At 40.7% G+C, this 21,766-nt stretch overlaps 2 protein-coding genes and 1 non-coding gene across 5 annotated transcripts in view; 1 reads left to right on the plus strand and 2 right to left on the minus strand.

Moving 5' to 3' along the window:
• Positions 1 to 311: 311 nt before the first annotated feature.
• On the minus strand, positions 312 to 19,655 carry RWDD4 (RWD domain containing 4). Of its 2 annotated transcripts, none has more exons than XM_055384867.2 (7): positions 19,371 to 19,655; positions 16,348 to 16,428; positions 11,660 to 11,769; positions 11,426 to 11,573; positions 9,895 to 10,012; positions 6,918 to 6,967; positions 312 to 2,134 (listed from the first exon to the last, which is right to left on the minus strand). In XM_055384867.2, exons 1-7 carry the CDS (start codon positions 19,392 to 19,394, stop codon positions 2,102 to 2,104), a joined length of 564 nt encoding a protein of 187 aa, XP_055240842.1. In that variant the 5' UTR covers positions 19,395 to 19,655; the 3' UTR covers positions 312 to 2,101. The 2 variants fall into 2 exon arrangements, with proteins under 2 accessions (XP_055240842.1, XP_063561732.1); XM_063705662.1 differs by having other exon boundaries at positions 16,348 to 16,441; positions 19,371 to 19,639.
• On the minus strand, positions 14,016 to 14,120 carry LOC115934428 (U6 spliceosomal RNA). Its single transcript, XR_004070231.1, has one exon. It is a non-coding gene; the product is annotated as a U6 spliceosomal RNA (small nuclear RNA).
• Positions 19,656 to 19,716: 61 nt separating the features above from the next.
• TRAPPC11 (trafficking protein particle complex subunit 11) overlaps positions 19,717 to 21,766 on the plus strand; it is a 54,325-nt gene continuing 52,275 nt past the window's right edge. The window contains exon 1 of one of the 2 annotated variants that reach the window (XM_031010346.3): positions 19,717 to 19,889. The gene's annotated coding sequence lies outside the window, so the exon portion shown is untranslated. The remainder of the gene's footprint in view (positions 19,890 to 21,766) is intronic. The other variant, XM_055384865.2, reaches the window with a different exon arrangement.

The following is a 21,766-nucleotide window of genomic DNA, read 5'->3' on the forward strand; positions in this document are numbered from 1 at the left end:
CCTCAGTCTTACAGATGTGTCGGGGGTATGACTCCCTAACCTAGGCTGATCCTGGCCTTCATCTCTTGTCTTCTGGGCCCTTGAAGCTTAAAACTAAAGCTGTCCTTAACCTCTAGGTTCCAACTTTCACTGAATTTTTTAGCCTCTAGGCATTCCTTTTCTCCTGTGAGCTCATTTGAAAAACATTTTTTAATCCAACATTTTGAATAGTTTCTAGTAGGAGGGTACATCTTGCACCATAAGACCATGCAGATTTATAAAATCAACAATTCTCTCTGAAGTGATCTGAAATAAAATGTGTAGAAAAATCATTGTGTATAATTCAGACTTTATTGCTTATTAATTATGTCACTCCACAAAATTTTAAGTAAACAGACATTGAGAAAATATACTGGGAGTGTTAAACAGATGACGGCAATATTGACGAGGCTGTTCAAGTGTTTTACATAAGGTAATAAGAGGCACCACCATCACCAGAACCCCTAGAAATTTGTACATTTCATATAAAAAGAGTAAAAATAGTTCATTGGCATGTAACTAGCATCATTCTCTGTAATCTATGAGCCATAATAAGCCTGAACAATTTCAGTCTCTTCAGAGCAAAACAAAGTATTTTATTCCACTAGCAGATGTTTCTCCAAAAACAAAAAACAAACCAATACAACCACAAATACTACCCACACACAACCCTGAAACATAAGTTGCCATATTCCAGTGGTCCTGAATTTTAACATGTTTTGTTCTACATTAATTCAAGAAATAAAATGAGAAACAGCTTTGAAAATGAGATTAACTCCTTTGCTGTAATTATACTTACTCTATAATTCAAACTATTTAGCTGAAGTCAGTTAACGAGTAAAAACCGCGGATACAGCTCAAACTGCTCTTAACTTCTTTAAATGTTTACTGTTCTATCAAAACTCAGACCCAAGCTGCACAGGTGTAACTTGAGGCACTAACAATCTCCCTACCAGATGTAACAGTTTTATGTGTTCTTAAAGCTGGGCGCATATACAAAATCACTGTACATCACACATAAACATCAGAAACTTTCCTTGGCACAACTAGACCAATAGTTTCCTCTACTATTATTACTTTTAAATCAGGCATGTGTAACAGTTCAGCGTTTAAAAGACTCCCATGTATATGATTAAAAAGATGCTCAGGTTGAGAAATACATTTGAATACTTGAAAAGACACTCCAAAAAGAAACAAGACTTGAAATGTGGTTTTATGTTGAACCATTTAGGAGACCTCAGTTATCCAACAACTAAAAGCACACAACAGCAGATAAATAGGATTTTACTAAAATCAATGTCTCCAACAATACAAAAACTAAGTATTAAGGCATCTTTTACTCCCATCCTGGTATATGCAAGAGAAATGTTTTAAGGAAGGGCCAGCATTTCTTACTAAAATGCTTTCTAGTGTATTTGGCAGATTTGTTTTTATATTCTCCTATTCCACATATCACTCAAAGCACTCATGATCAAACATCTTGACCCAAATCAAGAGAAAAGTATAAATAGATATTAATTTATTAAAGGGAAGCAGTTCACCTTTCAAAAATTAAAAGAAACTACAAAAAGTATCATGTATAAAGTTCAAATACCAGCATTTAAATTTCTCTGAAGCAATTTACGGTTCAGTAATTAAGCAAAAGAAGAGATGAAGACTTAAGAAGCCTATTAAATATGGATTGCACTATGGAGTAACTGTTCACTACTCGGCTCCACTGGGATGATAGTTTGAAAAGGGCTTCATACTCCTTTAAGAAAATAGCACATCCACCAGGATAAGATCATTTAAATTAACACTGATTCTTATTCCCCATGCCTGTCCATTTATAAAGCTCAAGGGGCTTCATAAAGTATACTAAACAGTAACATTTTCACCTTTTATTAAGGCAAGTTTGTGAAAATAATTTAATACAACCAGATCTCTTCATGAACTTTCAACTTACAACCTTTTTAATGTAAGAAACATACAAAAAATTGTGTTTTATAAAAAGTCGCCTCAATACCAGAAAATAGTAATGAAAGATTTTGAACCCAGTTTTACTCTTTAAAGAATGCTCTTTCCTTGTCTCAAATTCCAAGTGCTACTCATCATCCTTAGAGCCAGTTTTGCTTAACTATAAAAAAAAGAGAAAAAATAGTCAACAAGTGGTATTTTCTGAGTTCACTATTTCCATGGAGTATCAAAATTAAACTAGAGGCAACAAGGCTTAAGTAACTTAAATCACCTACAGTTTTTACCACATGTAGCTTCAACTTCAAGCTCAGCTACTTCAAACGGGTTTCAAAATGTAACCTCGACAAAAATCTAAACTCAACAGAACAAGGTGGTGTGTGGGTGGGTGAGCGGGACACTCTTGATGCTTTCTAGGAAGTAAACTGGAACCAAGAATATACAAATAGAAGGTACCATCTATAAAATGAATGACACTCTTCAAAAGTTCTTGTTTTCCATCACACATTCTTTTTAAAATTTTTAAAAAATAATTTTAAATGTGGTCAAATAAAAAAATACGTAACCTAAGATTTACCATCTTAACCAGACAATAAATTCTTATAGTTTTGAAAATATGATAAAAGTCTTATTTTTGCATTGCAATTTTTTTCTAAGAAAAATCTTTGGCAGGGGTTGGCAAATTTGGGGTAAGGGGAGACAGATAAAATACAAAGATGATTCTGATCAGACTACTGCTCCAACTACCGAGAAAGGCCACCGCACCTGACAACTCCAAGAACACTAGAGAGTGTGGGAAGCCGTGAAAAGCAGAAACTACTAAAGGTGTTGGTTCTCAAATATTTCGGCCCGAGGACCTCTTCCCATTCTTAAAATTTTTAAGCTTTTTGTAGAGAAGGAGTCTTACCAGTTTCCCAGATGGTCTTGAACTCCTGGGCTCAAGCAATCCTCCTGCTTAGGACTCCCAAAGTGCTGGGATTACAGGCGTGAGCCACCACGCCCCACCCCAAATCTCTTTATTATCCACCTCAGTGGAAGACAGCTGGCTTCTCACAAATATGCTTCAACAGTAAATCAGGTATAATGGAAGACAGCTAACAACAGCACAGTATAAGTACTAAGAACAACCTGGGTTAATATGCACATCCTCAACCTACTGATTGAGAAAATTCTGGTAAACACAAGAAAATACAAGCACACATTCTCGTAGTGCTTTAAGAGTATTAGTGATGGCATCATCAAATGTCATGCAGCCTCTGGAAAACGCCAGAGAAGTTTCATAAGAAAATGGGTTGGCCGGGCGCAGTGGCTCATGCCTGTAATCCCAGTACTTTGGGAGGCTGAGGCAGGTGGATCACGAGGTCAGGATATTGAGACCATCCTGGCTAACACGGTGAAACCCCGTCTCTACTAAAAAATACAAAAAATTACCAGGGCGTGGTGGTGGGTGCCTGTAGTCCCAACTACTCGGGAGGCTGAGGCAGGAGAATGGCGTGAACCCGGGAGGCGGAGATTGCAGTGAGCCGAGGTCGTGTAACTGCACTCCAGCCTGGGCGACAGAGCGAGACTCCGTTCAAAAATAAATAAATAAATAAATAAAATAAAATAAAAATTAAAAAAAAAAAAAAGAAAAAAGAAAATGGGTTAAGGCCGGGCATGGTGGCTCACACCTGTAATCCCAGCACTTTGGGAGGCTGAGGTGGGTGGCTCACTTGAGGTCAGGAGTTTGAGACCAGCCTGGCCAATATGGTGAAACCCCATCTCTACTAAAAATAAAAAAATTAGCCAGGGGTGGTGGCGCATGCCCATAGTCCCAGGCTGAGGTAGAAGAATCGCTTGAACCTGGGAGGCAGAGGTTGCACTGAGCTGAAATTGTGCCACTGAACTCCAGCCTGGGTGACAGAGCAAGACTCTATCTCAAAAAAAAAAAAAAAAAAAAAAAAGCATTTAAGGGCACACATCATCTTACTATTATGATGCAAATAGTTTTGACCTTGTGTACCCCTTGAGAGAGTCTCAGGGACATCCCAGGGGTCCAAAGCCCACAGCTGGAAACTACTGGCTTAGCATAATAGATTCAGAGACCAAATTATGTCTAGGTGGTAACCTCCTTAAAAATATCTTCTTTCGGACTGGGCATGGTGGCTCAAGCCTGTAATTCCAGCACTTTGGGAGGCCAAGGCGGGTAGATCACCTGAGGTCAGGAGTTGGAGACCAGCCTGGCCAACATGGTGAAACCCCATCTCTACTAAAAAACACCAAAATTAGCCGGGTGTGGTGGCAAGTGCCTGTAATTCCAACTACTTGGGAGTCTGAGGCAGGAGAATCACTTGAACCCAGAAGGTGGAGGTTGCAGTGAGCCGAGATCGCACCACTGCACTCCAGCCTGGGCAACAAGTGCGAAACTCCGTCTCAAAAACAAACGAACAAACAAAAACCACAAAAAAAACTTCTTTCATCTCCCAAGATTACTGGATAATTTGAATTTTACTCTTTGTTACAAATTGGAATTTTATTTCTATTGTCAGGGACTCTTAACTTCTGGAGCTAGGGAAGGAGGAGCACTATCAACACCTTTAGATCAGATTCTTTTTCTTCTCACTTTTGGCTTAGAGCTGCACTAAGAGAGGCAACATTTTGACGAAGAAAATTGCTCATTCTGGAGCACAGCATATTTGGAGGAAAGAATGAATTTAGCTGGTTAGGCTATATGTTGGTATACGTAGGACAACATGAAGTATCCATCAAGCATCAGTGGAGAAAGTCCTGGGAAATGAGAGAATGCTGGAGAGGCCTCACTCATACAGTATCTTACACAGGGGAGGAAGAAATACTGTGTCTCTTCCAATTGTAAGTTAGGGCCCAACTCCCAGGAAATATTTTTGTACTAGTTACTAGGAGCACTAAGATTATTTCAAAGTTTCAATAGAAAATGCATTCAATGGAACAAACAGCTGGCTTTAAAATAAAGTTTAAGAAAATGGCCAGGGCTGGGCACTGTGGCTCACACCTGTAATACCAACACTTTGGGAGGCAGAGGTGAGGGGGATTGCTTGAGGCCAGGAGTTTGAGACCACCCTGGTCTACATGGCGAAAGCCCATCTCTATTAAAAATACAAAAATTAGCCAGGTGTGGCGGTGCATGCCTGTAGGGAGGCTGTGGCACAAGAATTGCTTGAACCCAGGAGCAGAGGGTGCAGGAAGCTGAGATCACGCCACTGCACTCCAGCCTGGGTGATGGAGCGAGACTCGGCTTCAAGAAAAAAAGAAAAGAAAAGAAAAGAAAATAGCCCTGAGCAGTGGCTCATGCCTGTAATCCCAGCACTTTGGGAGGCCAAGGTGGGAGGATCACTTGAGCCCAGGAGTTCGGGACCAGCAGCCTGGGCAACAAAGTGAGACCCTGTCTCTAGTAAAAATAAAAAAATTGGTTGGGTGTGGTGGTGCATGCCTGTGGCCCCTGCTACCTGGGATGCTGAGGTGAGAGGATCGCTTAATCCGGGGAGGTCAAGGCTGCAGTGAGCCATGTTCACGCCACTGCACTCCAGCTTGGGCAACAGAAACAGACCTTGTCTTCAAAAACAAAACAACAACAAAAAACCCAAAACAACAACCAAAAAGGTTTAAGAATACACTGCTTGTAAATTACCTGTATTTGTGGGTCCTCACTAAAATCCTAATCTTTAACTACCCTTACATCACATTAAACACTTCTCACAGGAGTTGTGGCACTAAATGGAATGCAAAATTTATTTCGTGAAGTCCTACAAAGAGAATTAATTTACTATGTTAAATATTAGTGTAACGTATTTGAAACTACAGCTAATACAAGAAAAATCTGAGACATGTAGGCAGAAAAATTCAAAATGAAAGCAAACAATTTTAAACAAAAACAGAACATTGTTCCTGGTATGATGAACAACCACGTTTAAGGTCTGTCCTTAAAAAAACCCACAAAAGCCGAGGCCAGGTGTGGTGGCTGCCGCCTGCAATCCCAGCCCTTTGTGAGGCCGAGGTAGGAGGATCACCTAAGCCCAGGAGGTCGAGAACAGCCTGGGCAACATATCTGTCTCTGCAAAAAAAAAAATAAATTAGCCAGGCATGGTGGCACATGCCTTTGATCCCAGCTAGTCAGGAGGCTGAGGATCACTTAAGCCTGGGAGGTCCAAGGCTGCAGTGGGCTGTGATTATGCCACCAGCTAGCCTGGGTGACAGGGCAACATCCTGTCTCAAAAACAAACAACAAAAACTTAAAAGTAATTTCTACTAAGAAAGTAAAACATTCTTTTCCATATCTGGTTTTCTTCAGTTTCCATATATTGTTGATAACTTGGAGTCATATTTAGGAATCTGCGTTATTTTTTCTTTTCTTTTCTTTTTTTGAGATGGAGTCTCACTCTGTCACCCAGGCTGGAGTACAGTGGCACGATCTCAGCTTACTGCAACCTCTGCCTCCTGTGTTCAAGTGAATTCTCGTGCCTCAGCCTCCTGAGTGGTTGGGACTACAGGCGTGCGCCACCATGCCCAGCTTATTTTTGTATATTTAGTAGAGACAGGGTTTCACCATGTTGGCCAAGCTAGTCTCGAACTCCTGACCTCAGGTGATCCAACCACCTTGACCTCCCAAAGTGCTGGGATTACAGGTGTGAGCCACTGTCCCCTAAGCATCTGCATTCTTAAGATGTGCTTACATAGTCATACTATATTGTAGTTTTAACTTCTGCAAATTTTCCATTACTTAAAAAAAAAAAAGATCTAAAATTGAGAGTGTAGGGAAGAGAAGAATGTACAAGGTATTTCAAAAATACTTACATGCTGAATGTAAAAAAGGAAACAGACATCGCAGTGAATTCCAAAGGTTTTGAAGGGGAAAACAAAAAATAAGAATTTCATTATTTGCTGGTAATAATTGTAACAAGTTTAAAGACTAGAATATAAATGTTATATACCTTCACAACATCAACCCAGTTCCAGCCTCGAGGAAGTTCTCCTTTGTGATCTAGAAGATAAAAAATAGTAACTTTATTTCTAAGACCAACCAGCTAGTTTTATAATAATTAAGATTTTACATACTATTGTACACAACAAATAGGTTAAAAATTGAAATGACATATGACTAAGTTGGAAAAAGAGTTTCTCATTATGAATCGATACTGTTCTTCTAGGAATACTTGCAAAATATTTTAGGTATACTCCTTTTTTACATTTATGATATTGCTATCCAAGACAAAACCTGATAACAAGGAAAAAATATACAGATGGGTTGGTAATGCCAGGAAAAGCAGTTAATCCATTTATTAGTTTCATGCATTTGCATGAAGCTACTGCTTTATATAAGAGGTCATTGCTTATTTAAGTAAGAACAATAAGTTTTATTGTTCTGTTTAATAAATTAGCATTTCGCACCCAGAAGCTAGGCTCAAGACAGGAGGACTCACAAATACATGTCTGGCCTGGCTTCAAGACTAAAAGAAGGGCTGGCTAACTTATGTATTAGTTGCTATGATCTGATAACATATTCATTATTTAATCTAACATTCTTTAAAAAGGGCTTTAATCTGTTGGGATTGCTTGGAAACTAGCTTATAATTCATAGTCTGCAAAGTGCTTTTATTATTTTAACAGAATATTCAAATTTAAAGAATAGCTTAACAAATATTATCTAAAAATTCTTCAATTTAAAATGGCTTGATTTCCTTTATGCTTGAAGTATGCCATGCATGTCTCCACTTTATGAAACCTTAAAAATTTAAACTCATAACAAGTACATTATATGAATTTTCCAGCTAGGGAAAAACAAATTAACCCATGATACTTACAGGAGAGAAGCAATATTACTGGAGCTCGATTTTAGATGCTATCGGTTCTTTTCTCTTTCATGCCAAGAAGAATCGTATCCCCCTGGTTACTGGTTACGGGGGGCACATCACCAATTTTGGTTAACTAAAAGCCACAGTGCCGTGGCTCTCCCATTAAAATTTTATTTAGAATGAAAGCTCCAAGTCACAAACTCCTATACTGTCATTATGAGAAGGTAATGGCTTTAGGTGGGCATCATCAAAGAGATGAAGGTAGGGAGATATTAATGAAATAGAGTGATCACAGGTCATTATGTATGAAAGCAATAGTACCTAACTGACATAGTGCTGCAATATTCAAAGAGAGATAAACCAAATTCTAGACAACAAACTGTAATGGCTAACAACTTACTGCTTCAGTTGTTTTTATAGTTTAATGCTGCTCTGACATTAGGTAGAATGAATTCTTAGATTTTTTTATTTCACAAACCATTACCATTTCAAAAATGTATTTTGGAAGCAAACACAGAGTTGCTATTTGCCACAGACAGACATTAAACAAAACATAAACCACAAAAAAACTGCCATTCCATTACAGAAGAAAGGACATTTAAAAGGCCCTCACCAGGCCGGACGCGGTGGCTCAAGCCTGTAATCCCAGCACTTTGGGAGGCCGAGGCTGGCAGATCACGAGGTCAAGAGATCGAGACCAGCCTGCCCAATATGGTGAAACCCTGTCTCTACAAAAAATAACAAAAATTAGCCAGGCGTGGTGACACGCGCCGGTAGTCTCAGCTACTCGGGAGGCTGAGGCAGGAGAATTGCCTGAACCCAGGAGGCGGAGGTTGCAGTGAGCCGAGATCGCGCCACTGCACTCCAGCCTGGGCAACAGAGCGAGACTCTGTCTCAAAAGAAAAAGAAAAAAGAAAAAAAAAAAAAAAGGCCCTCACCAAAATAAAAGGGTCGGTTCTTCTCAATAAAGAGAAACTTTTTAACCTCACATAGTAGCGCACGCATAGATACATACATAAGTGTAAATGCGCAAGTACACAAATAACGTCCTCATTTTCCCTAACTGTGAAAAAGTTTACAGACTGTTATCAATTAGCAAGTTTTCAGGTTAAATAAAGAAAAGCAATCAAATATTACTGTTGATATGAGCTGGAGTTTATTATCTTCTTCTAAAGAACTCTTGTTTAGAACATATAAGAATTCTATTCTTAAATATTATTGTTGTATAATTAACTACAGGCAAAAATGTTAAATTACTTATCACACTAAGACCTAATGGTATACCAGTATCCATTTCAAATGAAAACTGTATTTCAAAAAATTTTTAATAACACACAGCTACTAAAGAGGTAAACAAATCCCAAACATGTTAGAGCTCCAGGTAGAACATGTTTTTGTAGACTATTTAAATGCTCCTCAATCTCTAGACTCATTTATAGTTACTTTGCCACTCAGTTACCTTTTTTTTTCAAATGGTGACCTCTTGTGATGAAGTAGCAGTAAATATTTTCTTTTTTTTTTCTTTTTTTGAGACAGAGTTTTGCTGTTGTTGCCCAGGCTAAAGTGCAGTGGCACAGTCTCGGCTTGCTGCAACGGCTGCCTCCTGGGTTCAAGCAATTCTCCTGCCTCAGCCTCCCGAAATATTTTCAATATACATATGTGACCCAAAAGGTCAGTGACCCAAAAGTTCACTGGCCCAAATGTTCCAAGAAGAAAGAGTAGAGAATTAATCTAAATATATCCACCATATCGCACTAAGAAGCAATCCATTTATCTGGGTTATAAAAGAAAAAAAACGGCTGGGCGTGGTGGCTCACACCTGTAATCCCAGCACTTTGGGAGGCAGAGGCAGGTGGATCACCTGAGGTCAGGAGTTCGAGACCAGCCTGGCCAACATGGTGAAACCCCGTCTCTACTAAAAATACAAAAATTAGCCAGGTGTGGTGGCATGCGCCTATAATCCCAACTACTCGGGAGGCTGAGGCAGGAGAATCACATGAGCCTGGGAGGTGGAGGCTGCAGTGAGCTGAGATCATGCCACTGCACTCCAGCCTGGGCAACAAGAGTGAGACTCTGTCAAAAAAAAGAAAAGAAAAGAAAAGAAACACACACAAACCTGTTTTGTCTGCCAGCTTACGCTTCTGGGCTTTTGAAAGTTGTTCTTTTTTGTCTTTTTTCTTACTTGATGGGGCTGTATTAGGAGTTTCAATTGAGATGATATTGCTTATCGATGTCTAAAAACAAAGAAATAATTCTCAGCCTCATACCTTACAACTTGTGTTACACTAAATACAGCTATATCCTGAAGTGGGTTGATAATTTTTACACTTATGAAATAAAAGAATCCTATATTATTATGATTCATTTTTAAAATCAAGTGCCCTTAACACATTATTGGCTTCACTCTTTTAAAAGTTCAGATCAAAGGATGTAATATTAGTTCAATTGTTATAACCAAAATCCTGGGAAGGAAGATCTGATTATCAGCCTTATGTTGAAGATCTGAGGTTCCAAGGTAGGTTTACAATTCAGTTAACTTGCTATTATTTGAAAATTTAATTAAAACCTTTTTTTTTCTTTACAGAGCTTTTCTCAGTGTGAACACTTGACAATTTAAACACGTCTTTAGAAAAATCACGAGTGCCTACCTAGAACATCCTGGTTCCCGGAAGAAAAATTTTAAGACATTTGGGTTAATGCAGTCAGGGTATATGATAGCTACAATGTAAAATGCTTACTAGGTCTAAGCATTGCTGCAAATGTTTTCCATATACCACACATTTGATCCTCATCACAATCTTAGAAGGTAGATACTATATAACCCCCATTCTACAGATGAGGAACTGGGCACAGAAAGATTAAGAAACCTGCCGAAAGTCACAGAGTTGGTAAGTGGTGCAGTGATGTGAACCCAGGCAGTCTGGCCCAGAGTCCATGATCTTAGCTACCACCCTCCACTGCTCCTCCAGTTGCCTCTTGGGGTTCTGTGTCCTGTTGGGAATGTGAAAGCCAAAACCACTCGCACAGAAGACAGGCCTTGCTGCCAACAGCTTAGCACCTGGTTCACAAGACAACACTAAATTATACTGAACCCCTCAAAGTCTTTTAGTGCATGACATGGTGCAAAGGGGCCTCATACACAGATGCTTAACGTCATGAAAGAAATATTTCCTAAAACTATTCTAGAAATAATAATAAAACAATTTTTTCTATTCAATAAAGTTTCCACATGCTGCAACATCTACAAATTGAACTGTGGCAAGACTATTTACAATGAAACAAGCCTCATGGAGAAAGCAATTTCATACTTATTTTAGCACTGCATAAGAGATCCCTTAGCTGTCTAAGCTTTATGGGGAGATTAAACAAATATTAAAAATACTAGGTTCTACGATATCTCAGTTTTGGTGGGCATGAGATGTATTCTAGTCTTTGATAAAGGATAAAAATCTAGAGAATATATTATCATTTTCTAGGTTAAATAGAAGAAATCTGAAATCCATTGTTCTCATTTAACTCAGGTGTAACTCTCACTTTAACAAACATCTTCTTCCGATTCTGAATATATATTAACTAGTACAAATTTATTGCTAACAGCAAAACCAAAACAACAAAAGAATCCGGCAAAAAAATAATCACATACTCACTGCGGAATTAATGGGATTGTGATTCTCCATGAACTGCTCTTTATTGTCTTTGGCATATTCAAACAATGTATAGGTCATAGCGGTTCCAAGATTAGCTTCTACTGCTTCCTGTAGCTTGGCTAATATACTCTGCTTTACAGCTGATGATCTACAATGCACAACAAAAATACCTTGCTGAGAGAAAAGTATAACAGAGAGTGAAATGAAAAGCAGTAAAAACAAGACACTACTCACATGGTGTTGTTAAAAAAAGCGTTCATAGATAGAATTGGAGGTGTTTGGGGATATGTTTCTGTCCAGGAAATCTCTATTAAGAAGGCTTTGGGATCACCATTTTCACCTATCTGAAGAGAAGGGGAAATCTTAGGCTTGTAAAAGGTGATAAAAAGACAGAAAACTAAATTATAATCTTCAAAAGGGTGAATTCTTTCCAATACTCATGCTCAGATCAGAAATGTAATATTTTGAAAAGTCCAGTGACACAGGCTAGGACTGAGCAGGGGTGAAGGGAGTCTCAGGACAGTCTGACTTTAATTTAGTCCTAGTATGCCTTCATAGGTTCAGTTTATGCCCATGTCCTGTCCCTAACCAGCCTACCAGCTTTTCTAGTATCACGCCTACATCTTAGGTATTTTTTAGTGTTTTCTGAGGGTGAAAATAAGACATCAACTTATCCGTGGGATACAGAAAGAGAATGGACAAAAATAATTCACAAACTCGACACACCTCATCTTTAAGTTATCCAACTGCTAAATCCTAGGAGGCACAACCCCAAGAGTCAAGAAAATGAAATTTAAAACTGAGAGAAAGAAGGAAAAGGCAAAGGATAAAGGACAGGAATGCCTTCAGCTGCTAACAATTTCTGAATAAAGACGCCCTTGTTTCTTCCGCTCTGCTAACTTTTTATTTAAACATTTTTAATCTTAAAGAAAAACTGAAATAGTATAATGAACACTCTGACATTCATCTTATTCACCAAATACTTTCTGCCTCATTTACTTTATCTTTCCCCCTTTCCACCATAGAATCAACCCCTACTCTCCCAATGTGATTTTTCCCCCTTTGGTTTTTGCTTAAACATCTAACAGTAATGAAATTTCCTCAATACTTGAGTAAAGTATCTTAAGAAAAGGACAATCTTCTTCATAACCACAAGATCATTATTACACCCAAGAAATTCAACATTGGTACAAAAATGCTATCTAATACATAAACCATATTAAAAACTACCCAATCATATCTAAAGTGTCCTTTAATAGACATCACCTCAACCCACAAATCCATAATCCATTGAGGGATCATGGATTGCACGAGTTGTTATGCCTCTTTATTCTGCTTTAATTTAGAACAGTCCCCAGCCCTCTCCCCTGGCTTTTTTTTTTTTTTTTTTTTTTTTGAGACAGGGTCTCACTCCATTGCCCAGGCTGGGGTCCAGCAGATCACGGGGCGGTCACAGTGAGCTGAGATCATGCCATTGCACTCCAGCCTGGGCGACAGAGCAAGAGTCTGTGGCAAAAGTAAAAAAAATAAAATAAAAAAAGAAATCAGCTGGACACAGTGGCTCATGTCTGTACTCTCAGCATTTTGGGAGGCCAAAGCGGGTAGATTATGAGGTCAAGAAATCGAGACCATCCTGGCCAACATGGTGAAACCCCATCTCTGCTAAAAATACAAAAATTAGCTGGGCATGGTGGCATGCGCCTGTAGTCCCAGCTGCTCAGGAGGCTGAGGCAGGAGAATCACTTGAATCCGGTAGGCAGAGGTTGCAGTGAGCCGAGATAGCGCCACTACACTACAGCCTGGCAACAGAGCAAGACTCCATCTCAAAAAAAAAAAAAAAAAAAAAAGAAATCCTCCCACCTCAGCCACTCAAGTAGCTGGAGCTACAGGCGTGTGCCCCATGCCAGACTAATTTTAAAAAACTTTCTGTAGAGACAAGGTCTCCCTATGTTGCCCAGGCTGGTCTCGAACTCCTGAGCTCAAGTGATCTTCCTGCCTCAGCCTCCCAAAGTGCTGGGATTATAGATAGGCATGAGCCACTGTGCCTGGCTTCCCCTGCCTTTTAAGCCAAAAAGAATACAGGCTAGTTTTCTTGTATAATGTCCCCAGATCTGAACTGATTCAAATTAAACATTTTTGGTAAGAAAACTACAGAGGTGATGTGGCATCTTCCCATAGCATCATATAAGGAGGCACACAAGATCTTCCAGAATCATCACTGGTGACACTAAGATTGATCACATGGTTTAGGTGATCTTCTCCAGCTCTCTTCAACACAAATCTTTTCATTTTGTAATTAAGGAATAATCTCGCTGGGTGAGGTGGCTCATGTCTGTAATCCCAGCTCTTTGAGAAGCTGAGGTGGGAGGATGACTTGAGGCCAGGAGTTAGAGACCAGCCTGGGCAACGTAGCAAGACCCCATCTCTATTAAAAAAAAAAATCATCGTCTGTGGGGCAACACTACAAAACTGTATGAATACCTTGTTTCTCAACAACCTTTTACCCAAAGGTTTTAGCCTTCATTAACAGTCCTTAACTGTAACTGAATCAATTATCATACTGGTGGTTGCAAAATGGTGATCTTCTAGTAAAACTGTGGAATGATACATGAATCAACATCTCATCCTTGCACAGGGCTATGCTAATCTCCTCTGTATTGTTATTAAAATAAATGTAGGGATCTACTGATAGACCTGGATAAGGATTATCTGCATGATAGATGTCATTGGTTTATGTTTAAATATAGATGATAAAAAGTGATAAAAGTGATAAAAGTTACCTGCTTGATACAATCACTACGTCCTTACTCATGGCGCATTTAGGAATAAATTATCACATGCCTCACACTGTGCTGGGTACCGAAGATACAAAGATAGAGACAAGGCTATTCCTGTCTTCAAGACAGATATTTATATAACTTACAAAACTGCAATATGAATAATAGTTCAAAAGTAACAAAACAAAGTATGAAGAAATGGGGAATGGCTAATTCTGATTCAAAGTCAGAGCAGAGACAGGAGACATGGCCCAAATATTAATGTGCCACAGAGAAGGCCTGAGTTAGTAGGCCTTAAAGGAGAGGCAGGGGGATAATGGACCTGAGGTGAGGGAAAGATCAAACAATGTGCACAAAAGCATAGTACTAGAAAAAAATACACGGGGGAAAATGTCACAACCCATTATGTCTAAGGCATGTGAGTGGAGGGGAAAGTTTGGAGAGACAGAAACAAACAGAAGGATTTGGAGTGTCAAGTGAAAAAATTTTGTCCTCATTTTATAGGCAAGAGGAACCCAGGGAAAAACATTTTTAAAGAAGAGAATGGGATGACAACTTAAATGCTTCAGAGCGCCAACTAGTACTGTTGCAGGACTCATGGTGGAGTATAAGGGGGAAGCTAAAGAAAGTACTAAACCAGGGAAGTCAACTAGGAGGCTACCAGACTATTCTATGCAAGAACTGAGGGGTGTGACTTAGGACACAGGAAGAACTTTACCCCTGGCCCTTTGACTATCAACACACTGTCTCCTAATCTCATGTATCATTCCTCTTAAATCCATCCTATGGGTCACGTCAGTGTCCGTCTTATAGTACATATAAATGTCCTAGGGCATTCTGCACAACGTGCTCTAAATCACTGCCATTGTGAATGAGACATTTAGGAGAGTATAGGGAAATTCTTGACCTCCCATTTGCTAAGGAGAGTAGCAACTGGATTCAAACCGAAGGGCCTAGGGCTTAGCTCCACTGTTAACTTTGGATATTTCAGGTCCATGGTTATTACATACTTGGAGACGGTGTAAGGACTGTTAAGCTTGAAAGGGAATTGAGAACAGAAACTTATTTTCTGTGATGGTCATCCATCGATCATCCATAAGAATCATTTCTAATAGTTTAAACTGTGACAATGTTAATAATAACTGTAAATCTTTTACAAAAAAAATTCCCCATTCCGCTACTTATAATCGTTTGTGTGTTTTTTTTGTTTTTTTTTTTTTGAGTCCCACTCTGTCCCCCAGACTGGAGTGCAGTGGCACAATCTCTGCTCACTGGAACCTCCGCCTCCCGGGTTCAGGCAATTCTCCTGCCTCAGCCTCCCAGGTAGCTGGGATTACAGGCATGCACCATCATGCCTGGCTAATTTTTGCATTTTTAGTAGAGACATGGTTTCACCTTGTTGGCCAGGCTGGTCTAGAACTCCAGACCTCAGGTGATCCGCCTGCCTCGGCCTCTCAAAGTTCTGGGATTAAAGGTGTGGGCCACTGTGCCCCGCCTACTTATAATCATTTGAATAAAAGGTTTATATGACTTATTTACAAAATAAAATACTGTTACTATTTTTTTTTCTTTTTTTGAGACAGAGTCTCGCTCTGTCGCAGTGGCTTGATCTCGGCTCACTGCAAGCTCCGCCTCCCGGGTTCACGCCATTCTCCTGCCTAAGCCTCCTGAGTAGCTGGGACTACAGGCACCCGCCACCATGCCCGGCTAATTTTTTGTATTTTTAGTAGAGACGGTGGGGTTTCACCATGTTGGCCAGGATGGTCTTGATCTCCTGACCTCGTGATCCGCCCACCTTGGCCTCCCAAAGTGCTGGGATTACAGGTGTGAGCCACCGAGCCCAGCCCTACTGTTACTATTTTATGTTAAAGATAAGATTAAATAATTTTTAAGGTTTTTTCCATTTCTAGTATCTTATGATTCTGGTACAATAAAAACAAGTTTATCTTGGTTTTTTAAAAGTTTTTGAATTAAGTTTTCAAACGTTAAAAATGACTGATGTTAGGGTGATGTTTCCATTTAAATGCTACAGAAAATACAGACATAATAAATTTAAACAAGTTTAAAAAACAAAATAAGCATTTTTAGCCACTTTCAGTCTTTTCTAGCAAAGTTCTAAGTGCTCTTATTCATGCCATGTCTTACCCTATATTGAAAAGAAACTGGACTTAATTCCCGGAAACTTTCATCTCCTTCATAAATAGAGCGTAATGCTTCTAGTTCCATCTGAAATAAAGAACTGAATGAGTTTTGTTTAGTGGTATAAATGAATTAGAAATAGAGGGTCTTTACTTTCTCATTCAAGCCCACTCAACTATGTAAAAGCTTGACTAACTTATATAACCTTAGATACTTACCACATAGGTGCATGCAGCAACACATGACAATATTACTACCAATGATACTTACTTTCAAACTCTGTGTCAGGGACTGCTAAGCATTGTACAATGCATGATCGCACTGACTTCTCAAATCAACCCTGTCAAGAGGCTCCTATTATTTTCTCCTTCCTTTAAAGCCACTCCAGAGCAAGTGCTCTTAGAACTCTGCTAAAGAGGAACCTGGGTGCAAAGAGCATTAAACCTGAAGATAAGAACTATGAAAAACAATACTTTCCCATTATTTACATACATTTCTTTTATATGTAATCCTTCCCACAGTGATACAAAGCTCTAAAAAACACCTAAGGGCAAGAAAAAGAACTTAAGAAAAAGGCTGACAAGTATCTACCCAAGATGAGACAGGACTGTCAGAGAAAATGTAACTAGTAATCCTTGCTTGGACATAGTTCTTAGAACATTTTGGTATTACAACTGAGAAGTTCATCACTGTGATCACCGATGAATACCTGAGAAAAGAAGTAAAGCAAGACTACACTTGGGTACACGTTTTAAGTTTTTCAAAAAGATGCATGTCATGAATTCTACAAACTAAAGATGGTGAAAGTGGGCTTGATCTACAGTCAAAATTTTAGAATAGAAATTATTGGCTGGGCGCGGTGGCTCACATCTGTAATCCCAGCACTTTGGGAGGCCGAGGCGGGCGGATCACCTGAGGTCAGGAGTTCGAGGTCAGCCTGGCCAACACGGTGAAACCCCATCTCTACTAAAGACACAAAAATTAGCGGGGTGTGGTGATGGGCGCCTGTAGTCCCAGCTACTTAGGAGGCTGAGGCAAGAGAATCGCTTGAACCCAGGAGGCGGAGGTTGCAGTGAGCCGAGATCGGGCCACTGCAATCCAGCCTGTGCTACAGAGCAAGGCTCCGTCTCAAAAACAGCAACAACAACAGCAAAAAGACATTGTTGAAGAAATAGTGTGTGAACTGGGACATTAAGGAGTAGACCCTAAGACCTAGTAAGCATATGAAAAACAAGATATACCCTTCTTAGATAGGGAAACTTGATTGGCACAATGAAGAAAGGCATAAAACACTGACTATATAGATTTCAGCCAGGCTCCACAGGTTTCTCTTGCTACCTTTACAGAAAAAACAAAACAAAACAAAATACAGAAATTCAAGCTGGATTCAAGAATAACTAAGATTAGATTGGAACAAAAACCTTACTCAAGATATAGTACTACTCCTTCTGTCCCTAATCCTTTCCCATATTTTAATTAATGATTTGGACAGGTACAAAAATAGGAGGCAAGTTTATTAAATTTGTGGATGACAATTTGTTGGGACAGTGAATAATGCTGATGGCTGAATAAGAATCCAAAAAGTCTTTGAAAAGCAAGCTAATGATGAAATTTAGCAGGGTAAGTAGAACGTGTATTAATACTCAGACACCTAAATGTAGAAGTTGAAGATGAAAGACAAATTGCTTTGCATAAAGCACTTAAAAGATTTCAGTTGACAGTAAATTTAACTAGATAAAACAGCAAGATGCCACAATTTTGAAACAGGACATTTAAAAAATTAAATTAAATCACAAACACGTGATTCCAGGATAGTGAAGAGATTAACAAAGAATGGATATATGAAGACAAGCTAAAAGGAACCACTTCCTCAGAGAAGGTCTGAGAAACTGGGCAGGAAACTATCTTCAAAGATCAGAACATCGGTCATCTGAAAGAAGAATGAAATTTTCTTGTTAAACTGGAGATTCCTGGGCCCACCACAGAAATTCTGATTCAGTAGGTCTGGGGTGGAGTGCACGCATCTGTTTCCTAGCAACCATCTAAATGGTTCTAAGGTAGGGGACTATGGTCCAACTCTGAGAAACATTACACTGTATGTTCTTTGCTTTGCAGGGAGACGAAGCTATTAACGCACTCACTTAGAAATTCACCTGGCAAGAATATTTTAGAAGAGATTCAGATATCAACTAGCTAGCTTGTTGGACTTTGGGTCCTTTAAAGGTTAACTTCCAATCCAGAGATTCTATTACATTTATCATGTAAAAGTAGTAAGTTTCAAGCATTATACTTTAAATTAACAGTGAACTTATTTACCACCCAATAAGACCTGGTTTCTAGTCCCGATTCTACCACGTACTTACTGTGCAGCCCTGCGGCTATCATCGACCCACCTATAAAAGTTAGAAGGTTCCCCTACAGATGGCCCGTAGCACCCACCCCCCAACTCTAATATTATATGATTCAATGTCAAAATGGCATCTCACAAGGAAATATTTGAGCATAAACCATAAATTCAGGTGGTACATGAATGCTCAAAACAGACAGATGGGTAAAAGATTTCCCCAAACAATATGGACAGAAACTCAGATGCACCACCAGTGTCATTTTCTTCCATGAGAAATGTAACTAACTCAATCAGTCCTCTACTAGCCAAGAGATTTAAAGATGACCAGACTAAAATTTAAAGGTGATCAGCCTAACTCAGTAAACAGGCACTGAACACATGGGATTCAAGGAGAGCCAAGAGCACTGGATCGTGCACCAAGGACGCTCATCCCTGTTATTAAGTAACCAGGGGAGACTCCCGGGTTTGCAAAAATGAAAAATGAGGGGGGAAGAGAGGCAGAGGCGGACTCCTGCCCATTCACGCGCGCTTGGGTGGGACGCCGGTGAACTCGGGGCACCCCGGCCGGCTCCGAGGGCACAGGGCACGTGCCGGGCAGCCCGTCCGGGCACCAGGTCTCACGGGGGCCCGGGGCTGCGCGCCGCGCCCGCGCTGGGAGAGGGCCCTGAGTCGGGGGGCTCACCTCCTGGTCCTCGTTGGCACTCATCGCGCCGGTCGCGGGGCGCCTCCTGAGCGGACGGCGTTCGCAACAACGAAGAGAAAGCGAAGGCAGCGGCCCAGAGGCCGGGCGTCCCCCTTTCGCGCCTCGGCTGTGGGGGCGGCACAGTCTTGGCACTGGCAGACGCCAACTGCGCGCGCCCCGAGCCTCGGCAGCGCCCAGCCGCCGGCGGTGGGCTGTGGGCTACGAGCCGGAGCCGCGGCTGGTGGGGCCTGGGAAGTGCAGCGTCTTCCTGACGCTTGGCGGGGCGGCGTAAAGTTCCGGGACAGCGATTGGTGTAGAGCGCTGTCACTCAGGCCCAGATAGTGCTTCCTGTGCCGGGGGAGGTGGGTACAGGGAAGTCTCGCCTGTTGGAACTGGCTGTGGGGCTGCTGCGGTGGGGACGGGCCCCGGCGTTCTGTGACATCCCCCCGCCTCCCCTCGTCTTGTCCCGGCTGGCGGCGACCGGCCTCAGCTGCAGCGGGCCCGGGGCGTGGGGCCTGGGTGAGTCCGGGCCCGGAGACCCGCGGGGCCAGGCGGGACCGCCGAGGAAGAGAGCTAGCTCTTAACAATGCTGGTTTGGGGGCCTGCGTTTTGCAATCCCATCGACGGGTGCAATCCTGGCACTTCTCTTTTAGACCCGAGGAAAGACGCACCCGTTTCTAGGGCCTCCCAGGTTTAAGACGGGGGAATAAGAGGAGGAAGATATCTGCCTTTAGGGACTGCAAGGTTATTTCTCTGCCTTTCCTCACTGGAGCTACCAGAACAGATACTGGGACCATGGGGACGGTGTTTCTCCTAGGGTTGGATTGTTGCTTCTCATCTTTAACATCGAAACATCATTTTGTCCCCACACTGTCGTTCCTCTTTTGTTCGTTTTGTAGTTGAACATCTCTGAATCCCATTCTTAGCAGCCTTGTGTCCTACACCCTGAACTTCCAGTTAGTTAAAAGAAAAAAAAAGTAACCACATTAGGTTTTGGGGTTTTTTTAGTTGCCAATTTGATTGGGTCACCTTTCTTATCTTTCACGCTAGTTTCCAGTTTACTTCCCTTGCATTACTTGATCTCCCATCCATTATTCACCTTCTATAGCTGCGCCTCCTTTCGTGTATAGTTTCGTTGGTTGCTCCATTGGATATCTGAAAATTTCTCCTTCCAGCCTGTCATTGAAATCCATTCGATCTGCGCCTGTGCGTTATCGGTGTTCTCATTCAAATTCCTTTGCTGCAGAATAAGCACGACCATTTCAGGTGACATAGGAGAACGTGGCAAGACTTTCTGATACAGGTTTCATGCAGCAATTTTGGGACACATTTCCCATAATTTAGATCTCTGCTGTCCAGTTCTGTAGCCAGTAGCTACATCAGGCATTTGAAATAGGCTAGTCTGAATTGAGATGTGCTGTGAGTGTGAAATACACACCAGATTTTGAAGACTCAGTACAAAAAAAGGTAAAATATGTCAATAACTTTTATGTTAGTGTCAGTATGATAATATTTTGGACATACTGTACTGCGTTAAATTGAATATTAAAATGAATTCCATCCACGTTTTACTTTTTAATATGACTGCTAGAAATTTTTAATTTATTTATGTGATTCGTATTTCTATTGGATGACAGTCATTTTTAGTTCCTCTTATTTCAACTCCATATTTGAAGACCACAGCTATGTCTTTTGGGCCTCTGGAGTTGTAACAGGAAATGGCCTCTAGTCTAGACTCGTTCATATTAAGCAAAGGGGCCCGTATTGTATTTTGGTCACTTGTTTTTTGTTGTTGTTGTTGAGACGGAGTCTTGCTCTGTTGCCCAGGCTGGAGTGCAGTGGTGCGATCTCGGCTCACTGAAATCTCCGCCTCCCGGGTTCAAGCAATTCTCCTGCCTCAGCCTCCCGAGTAGCTGGGACTATAGGCATGCATCACCATGCCCGGCTAATTTTTGTATTTTTAGTAGAGACGGGGTTTTACCCTGTTGTACAGGCTGGTTTTGAACTGCTGACCTCGTGAATCGCCCGCCTTGGCCTCTCAAAGTGCTGGGATTACAGGCGTGAGCCGCCGTACCCAGCCTGGTCACCCCTTTTTAATTTTCATTCCTACATTACCCAGAACTAGACTGTTTCTCTGAACATGCAATCCTTTGCCCTCATAACTTAATCCTGTCATAAAAATATTTAAACAATTCTAAAACAATCTGTTGTAGACATTTCTGGCAAGCTTTGCAAATCATTTTTTGAATACCTGTTGTTCTTTCAGTATGTAAACATGAGAAGACTAATAGTCTTTCCTAAATTAACCTTTCAGTTGAAAATATTCCATGTTTTGGGGATTAGGTATTAGCCTAAGTGTGCCTCACTTTTCACAAAGATTGTGTTAGACTTCTCCA

Source organism: Gorilla gorilla, chromosome 3 (assembly GCF_029281585.2).
Source record: "Gorilla gorilla gorilla isolate KB3781 chromosome 3, NHGRI_mGorGor1-v2.1_pri, whole genome shotgun sequence".
Lineage (NCBI taxonomy): Eukaryota > Metazoa > Chordata > Mammalia > Primates > Hominidae > Gorilla > Gorilla gorilla.